Source organism: Phyllostomus discolor, chromosome 8, assembly GCF_004126475.2.
Source record: "Phyllostomus discolor isolate MPI-MPIP mPhyDis1 chromosome 8, mPhyDis1.pri.v3, whole genome shotgun sequence".
Taxonomy (NCBI): domain Eukaryota; kingdom Metazoa; phylum Chordata; class Mammalia; order Chiroptera; family Phyllostomidae; genus Phyllostomus; species Phyllostomus discolor.
The window spans coordinates 78779019-78787043 of NC_040910.2; the positions used below are offsets into that span (position 1 = coordinate 78779019).

Sequence of the window (8025 nt, forward strand, 5' to 3'; positions counted from 1 at the left end):
CATTGATAATGATATGTTTACAAAGGGTGAAATATATAAATTCAAGTCTTAAATATGCCATGGTCATGTGTCATGGTTGTTTTTTTTTAAATCGTCCACATTATTAAGGTGCTTAGGAATGGCATGTTTATTGAAAAATCAGCTGTGAGAACAACTATCTTGCCTTTTTACATGACATTGAGCCTTATGTTCTTCCAATTAAAATAAAAAGCCAAAATTGAGCTAAGCAATTAAGCAACCAAAATAAGTTGCTGAGATTCTGGATTTATTCATAACTTTATTTAGAAATATATGGTAATGCATATTTGAGAAACTTCCTAAGTTTGGTTAGCATTGATTTATCACCAAGTTTTTTTTAAAAGTGCTGGCAGAAACATTTACCAAAATTGTGTCCGTCACTGCATAGACTGATACATTTCAGTTATTGCTTTAATGTTATTTGAGATAGGGAGTAATTGAGTTTGGGCTGGTAAGTGACTTGCAAAATCACAAAAGGGAATTTGGGGTTTTATTGAAACCCACCTAAGTGATTTATATGAACCATGTTAATTCAGTCTACACCTTTTTATTTTAATGACATTTATTGTGGATTTCAGCTAACATTTGGAAGCAGTGTCTGTGAGAGGAACATAAAAGTCATTCTGGGTTGCTTAGCAAGGTCTCATGCTTGACTTCTCTTGGAGCTTTTAATCCACTACTGTTGAATACGGCGAATCGATTGAATCATGGAAGTCTGGGCATGAGAACCCCACTCTCTCCAGTGTTTATAGTCTCCTCCATGATGGTCACATTCCAAGATATACTGATAGCCACGGTATCCAGGATACTGGTAACAAACCCACCTAGAAAATCCAAAGCACATTGGACTATTAAACTAGTTAGGAACTGGTCAACACCCCAAAACAACTCTTCAGTACAATTGGTATGGTATGCTTTTAGGTTTAGAAAAGACAACAGGCACCATTTGTGAGGATAACATGGCTATAATTAGCTGAAAAGTAATCTTGCTTATGAAAGAAGGTGTAAGTATAGTCAACACATGGTTCCATAGACTGAGGGGCAAAAAACCACTGACCTTGAGTTGGTAAGAATTTGAGATTCAAAATTACTAATAACTAGATTGTGACAGCTGTACCAATATGTTGCGATACGAAATTTAGTAAGATACGGCCATTGATACATTAATATTCACAAGGTTTACACCTACAATAGTTACTTTGAAATGTGATCCAACCCGGTTTGTGCACTTACGCCCCAGATTGTATCTTCATGGAACCGACTTCATTGTTGAACCAACCCATGGCTTGCAAGGAGGGGTAGTCGTCACAGATCTCCCACTGGCGCCCAATAAAGTTTTCCTTCTCAAAGATGGTAATCTTGGACTCCTTATGATTCTGTAATCCAGAAATTTTTTAAGTTTAGTACTTAATTTTGTAATTATATTTTTCAAAATCAAAACACTCCTGATTTACAGAAGGAGGTACATGATTGTTGATGTAAAAATATTTCAGGCAATATGGAGATTTATAAGAAACATTTACCCATAATCCTGTTTAATCCAGTTTAATACCGTAACATTTAAAATGAACAAACAGTTGATAGAATACCGTGGAGCAGCAAAAGACTAATGAGACTATAGCAGAAAGAAAAAATTATTTGGAGCAAGCACACAGCCAACCAAGGGATTTGCTAATGTGGAAAAATCCCACAAATTAATAAGGAAAGGAAGCTCATGAGTTGGAAGGTGTTGAAAGTAACCTAAAGTAGGGGATATGAACACTACACAAGCATTAAGAAGGCAGAGACTAATCTGTATGAAGTACAAAAACAGTCAAAACTAACCCTCTTGGTAGAATGGGGGGAAGAACAATTGATTGGAAAGGCATATCAGGGAAATTTATGGGGTGTTGGAATTGTTCCGTATCTGAGTAGAGCATGGGTTACTGGGTGTACGTATTTTCCAAATTCATGAGAGTTTGAAAAATACTTAGGAGAAGTGCAGATTTAAAGTGAGGTGCAAATATACCCAGATAAAGCAGTACATTTTGACCTATAACTGTTTAGGTTACTTTCTTTACTACTTGAATTTTGGTAGGATTTCAAGCTAAGATGAGTTCATTAACTAAAATCATGAGAAAATCACATGATAATAGAGGAATATTTGGAAAGGTGGTAGCTCAACCTCGCTCTCCCAATGTAGGGATTATTTTCAACAAACCTTTGATCACCCTACTTCTGCTTGAACTCTCCAAGGACTTTAGAAGCATCCTAGTCTGATGCAGAAATGGATAATGCTTAGTATTAGAAACCAGGTTAGTACGAATCAAAAGTAAGAGACACTGGAAGACTTGTCTATTTCTTCAGTTATCCCGCTTATTGAAGGGTTACTTCAGTACTTCTATGTTTCTGGGTAAAATGTTACACAGATTGAATTTTAACTGGCCAATGATTTAGTTTTTTACAAGGCCCTCACTAATTGCACTTTTGAAGATCTGGGCTCTTCAGTATCCACTTCCTGCCACCTATAAATAGGAAGGCCTTTACTTTGACCTTAGTGAAACTACCATCTAGTAGAGAAAAATCAAATGGCAAACTCAGACCAGTGGTTTTCTTTTTCTTTTTTTTTAACTTTTCTTCCTACCACATTCCCCACATGTACAGAAGTGAAAATTTCAGAGACTCACAGCTGAACAGATGGGGCGGAAGGACATAAGACGTTCAATGTGGTAGGCATTGCTACCGCTCCAGGCATCCCAGCGAGGGTATTCTCCTCTCTCCAGGATAAACTGCTGCCCACAGAAGCTGGTATGCTCATAACCAATCCAGCTGCCAAAGACAGTTAGTGGTGTTTGTTCGTGGTGTTCAGAGTCTACCTGGCTTCAGGGAGAAGGCACCTTTGGTTTTAGATGTTAATAGTGGGGTAAAATACCAAGCCAATTCCAATAGAGCCGTGCGAAGAAATACACTTATGTGAAGTAGGAAATGAGGTGGCAGCTGCACCAAGCAGGTTTATAAATGTGGTATTTGTTTTGGGATTATCCACTGAAAGGGTCTACTTCATTGGCTTGAGTAATGTGTATTACTAAAGTCAGTCTAAAGTTAAATTTCCTTTCTCTCCAAGTTACCCTATTCTCTACTTGGAGCTCCAGGCTCAGGATGAAGTGACTGACTGACTATTGCTTTGGCTCCAGCCAAACCTAAGGAAGCAAAGGGTTGAATAGGCATCTGATGGATTACCAGTCTCTTGTTTCCTTGCCGCTTTGTGGATTCCTTTTCCTCCTGTCGCATACCTATATCTTATTTATAAAACCCCTCAGGTCAATTTTTCACAACCAGACCTCATTTACTGACAACACCTTACAGTAGTATTCCTTTTAAAAAATTAGCTCACTTTTGGTGGTGAGCAACTGCTTAGGCCAAAAGAAGTTTTTTCTTTTGGCTGGTGGTAAAGACCTCAACTATGCTGCCAAGAGTCAGAAGACAAAGAAAGAAGGTCTTCCTCACCAGTGAGATTCACCACCACCAAGAAATTCCTGGGAGACTGAATATGAACCAGCATGACTCTCAAGTCCTGTGGTTGAGTTCCTTTTCACACAGAGGAATTAGCTAGTGATGCCTGCTCTGGGACATGCAGGAGGGGAGTAGTTGGAAAGAGGTGGTATCTTGACTGTTTCCTCTATTTTCTGCAGGCAAGAAAAACTCAAGGGTGCTGTGGCTGTTCCAAAGGATATCCTAAGTAGCAACTTATGGGTTCCAGAAGCACAGATCTGATGACTATCCCTGCCCCAACCCATGATATAAATATTTCTTTAATACCCCCCAAATCTAGTACCAAGTCACTTAAGAACCTCATGTTCTTTCTAGCCCTTTGAGTTACTAAATTGCATGTGTGGTGATTTCTTTTGAAGTTATATTAGTAGTGGAGCCTCTCCCCCAGAAATGATTAGAGTCTGGGGGAACATTTTTCTTTCCCATCCTCCACCTTTACGGTCCCATGTCTGAGGGGACTAGAAATAAGGGGCCTGAGGTTCTGCTGAAGTTCATACTCACGCGCCACATTCCACCTTGAGAGATCGGACATTATCAAAACTACGCTCAGAGACGTTTGAGCAGGCACTGGTGAACTCCATCCTCTTGCCCTGGAAGTTCTCCTGGTCGTAGACGGTTATCTGAAATGAGATGGGATGGAAAAAGAGAGCCAGAATGTGGTACCTCAGGAAGAACAGAGGCCCTGGTTAACAGCTTAGCTTGTGTCTGACCCTGTGTTTTCCATCACTAGCTGCAGCCCAGGATGCCTAATGAGGTCTCTTCCAATATAGATATGGAAGGAAGGGTTTGAATTCATACCATTGGTTGGTTGGTGGTGTTCACATGCCCAGGCTATGCATAAGGTGTGGGAGATTGGTTTATGATAGGAATGGTCTGCTAGGAAAGATAGCTGGTCCAGTGAACAGACCAGGGACTCAAGGACTCTTATTCATCATGCTTCCTGCAATCCAGGGGCCAGGATTCTGGGAGTCCCGGGGGCTCCCTATGGATTATTACTTATCTTCTCTGGCCTCACTTTCTTTAGGATCCTAAGGTGTAGACAGAGAATTGTAATAAATCCTTTCTATGCCTTGAATTGGGGTTCTTGAACCTGGCTACAGGACAACTCCCAAAGCTGTGTACTGGCCTCAGAGTTGATCGAACAAAGAGGGGAGAGGTATTGAGGGAAACCTGAGAATCAGCCACTTCAGATAGTAGTTACAGCCAAGTTCAGGACAGGAGTCAGAAGACCTGGGACCTGCTACTTATCTGGGATCTGGTGGCAAATCTCTCTTCATGTCTGGGCTCTGAGTTTCTCCACGGTATAATATACTCTGGGCTCTCAATTTTAAGATCATTTTAGCAGTGCGGAGGAGAGTTGAACTGGAAAGGTAGGTGTCATCTCTCATCAATCATGGGGTCCCAGGGTCATCCTTCTGTCCAAATGGGACATCCTGAGAGATCACTCCTGAGAGCTTATATGGACCTTGATTGGGCCCTTTCCCTATGAATTGATGTTTTATCGGTCAGTCACTATCTCACAGAAAAGCACGGCCTGAGCTGTGGCAATATCTACATACTAACCTGTTCGATTCCTCAATTTTCCATGTGATGGGGGTAGGCTTACCTTCCATGGCCCCACAGACCCTGGCATGGGGTTGGTTTGAGCCATCTTGCTGGTTGGAAGTGTTTCTGGAAGACAGAACACACACCAATGACGTGGCCTCTGGGGTGGGAGACGAGGTGACGGAGCACAGGGGAAAAAAGGAGGCTCAAGTCTGGTAGACAGACTTTGGTTGGGAGTCTGGCTCTGCCTCTCACTAGCTGAGTTTCTGTTATCGTCCATCAGTGAAGCTTCTACGTGCAGAGTCATTATAAGGATCAAAAGCAATAAAGCAGGTAAACCCTGCATGTGCATGATCTTGATAAATGTAGCTGTCATCTACCTGCCTGCCTCCAGGTACCCCCTACAGGTGGCAGCATTGCCCCAATCTTACGTACTCCAGTATGTAGTCCCTGGCAACCATCTAGCTCAGACCCCTCAGTGTGTGGTCACACCCTCACCTAGCTCTTCACAGCCCTCAAACTGACTGGCTGTGCGCAGCCATGCTACCATCCCCTCCCTACTTCTCTGTCTTCTCAACCCACCCAGCTCCTCAGGGGCTTTGCTGCTTTCCCCAGCCTGCAATGACTTACTTTCTTTCCTGATTTCTAGCATCCGTCACAATATTGTTCTGTGTTCCTATTGACTATGTCCTGGTGAACATCTCAACAGTGGGGCCTGGGTCTCTTGAGTGAGTGTTGTAGCACCAAGCTGAGTTCACTGGGAGGTTGGTAGAGGTGCAGTTGAAAAAAACTTATTGAAGGAGAGTGAGGAAGAGGAAGAAAAGAGGATAATAAAAGCTAACACTTAACAATGGCTCAGTCTGGGCCAGGCCCTGTCCTAAATGCTCTACAAGCATTAATACATTTAGTTTCCACAACCAGCCTATAGGATAAGTACTATCATTATCCCCATTTTACAGATGAGGGTACTGAGACTCATAGAGATTAGGTAGATAAGAAAAGATGGTGGGAAGAATAAAGAAGAGAAAGACAAGGGAGGAGGGAGGGGAGAAAGAAGACAGGCAGGTGGAACAGCCATTCATGGCCCTTCCCTCTGACTGGTATCAGGTCCAGGGACTAATGCATGTGAATTCTGTGATATATCCTTCCATTCTGAACCTCTGAATAAGCATTTCCCATCTCCTGCCCCCATACCTTCTGCCTGTGCTCCAGGAGCCTGTCATTTATTGGAGCCACGATGGCTAGGGAAGTGGTTTATTGCCATATTGGTGACTACTGCTGGGGTGACAAGAGAAGGCTGCCTCCATGCAGAGTTCCCCACTCCTCCAGCCATCCTAGAGGGCTCTGACCACAAGGCATGAAAACGAAGTCCTCTCCTGGGCCCGGCTCTGCAGGGGAAAGAGAGGAAGGGCCAGAGCACCCTTCGGGACCTTACTCACCCAGCTCCTGCTGCACAGTCTGGGTCTCCATCTGGTGCCACTTTCTCTGTGGCCCTGCTCTTTATAGTCCTACAGGCTCATGGCTTCTGGCCCTGTCAGCACTCTTCATTCCCTCTGCTTTTGTTCTCCTTGATCCCCAGAGCTTTCTTTGGTGGCTCAGCCTGCTGGGCAGGCATCCCTCAGGCCTTTGTTTAAACTAGGGAAACAGAAATCCAGAGAAGCCCCACTGCTGTGCAAACTGTGGGCAAGGCTGGTAGCTGCAGGCCTCGGCTGCTGGTCTTCATCTCAGAGCAGCTGGGAGGTGAGTCCAGGTCTCTGCATGAGTGCTTGTCCCCTGTCCCTCTCCAGATTCCTCACACCACCCCAGGCCCTTCCTAAGACCCCATGTCATATCAAACACATGAAAATGCACCTCACTTCCCGTATAGGAAAGTGTTTGTCTTTGTTGTTAAAAAATGTGAAGGATTATTACAATTCTGAACTTCATTAAGAAAAAAATGGGCCCTGACTGGTATGGCTAAGTTGGTTGGGCATTGTCTCACAAAATGATTCCCTATCAGAGCACATGGCTGGGTTGCAGGTTCAGTACCTACCCCAAATGACTGATGTGTTTCTCTCACATCGATGTTTCTTTCCCTTCTTTCTCCCTCCCTTTCCCTCTCTCTAAAAATAAATAAATTTTATTTTATTTTTAATTATATTTTATTGATTATGCTACTACAGTTGTCCCAATTTTTCCCCCTTTGCCCTCTCCACCCAGCACCCCCCAGTCCCCCAGGCAATCCCCCCGCCATTGTTCATGTCCATGGGTCATGTGTAGGCTTTTTGGCTACTCCATTTCCTATACTGTACTTTACATCCCCATGGTTATTCTAAATAAATAAATTAAAAAAAAATTTAAAGAAAAAAATAGTTCACTCTGTTCTTGGGAATCTTTGTCATACTGTATTTATATATAAACATGTAAGAGTTAAATCAATTATGGTTGACTAGAAGACATGACTTTCCCTGTAGCTATTTCATTAAATATTTATTTTCATTTTGCAATTTTCTTTTAAAAATTTGGAGTCAGTAAATCTTTTTAGGTTGTTAACATACTGCTTCAGGCCCTTCACAGTCTCACAGACCAAAGGTACTGCACCTGTATAGTACCTTAAAATGGGTGAAAAGATTTCTCTCTGGAAGTTCAGGGCACTTGGTGAGGGTATTGTAGGGGAATCACGGGCTTTCCCCGGAGTCCTGAAGGAGAGGGTGTGCCGCTGAAGCATCACAGCTGGTGTGAGAGACAGGGTTGGGATGCAGTGGGTGGGGCGGGGGCGGGGTGGGGGGGGTCTGAGCTTGGGAAATGTAAGTTCGAATCCCAGCTCCCCTGTCTGGGTGACTTTGAGAAAACTACTCAGCCTCTCCCAACTCTGAGAAAAAAGGTATCTGTCTGACACATTGTTAGCTTATTATTAGTTGTTATTCTACTCTCCTTTTGGTGACAGATACC

The 8025-nt window shown here is 43.0% G+C and overlaps 1 protein-coding gene across 1 annotated transcript; it reads right to left on the minus strand.

Moving 5' to 3' along the window:
• Positions 1–556: 556 nt before the first annotated feature.
• On the minus strand, positions 557–6617 carry CRYBA1 (crystallin beta A1). The gene is made up of 6 exons (XM_028521687.2): positions 6534–6617; positions 5156–5220; positions 4051–4169; positions 2685–2826; positions 1252–1394; positions 557–842 (listed from the first exon to the last, which is right to left on the minus strand). The coding sequence occupies exons 1-6, from the start codon at positions 6562–6564 to the stop codon at positions 695–697; spliced, it is 648 nt and encodes a 215-aa protein (XP_028377488.1). The 5' UTR covers positions 6565–6617; the 3' UTR covers positions 557–694.
• Positions 6618–8025: the final 1408 nt, after the last annotated feature.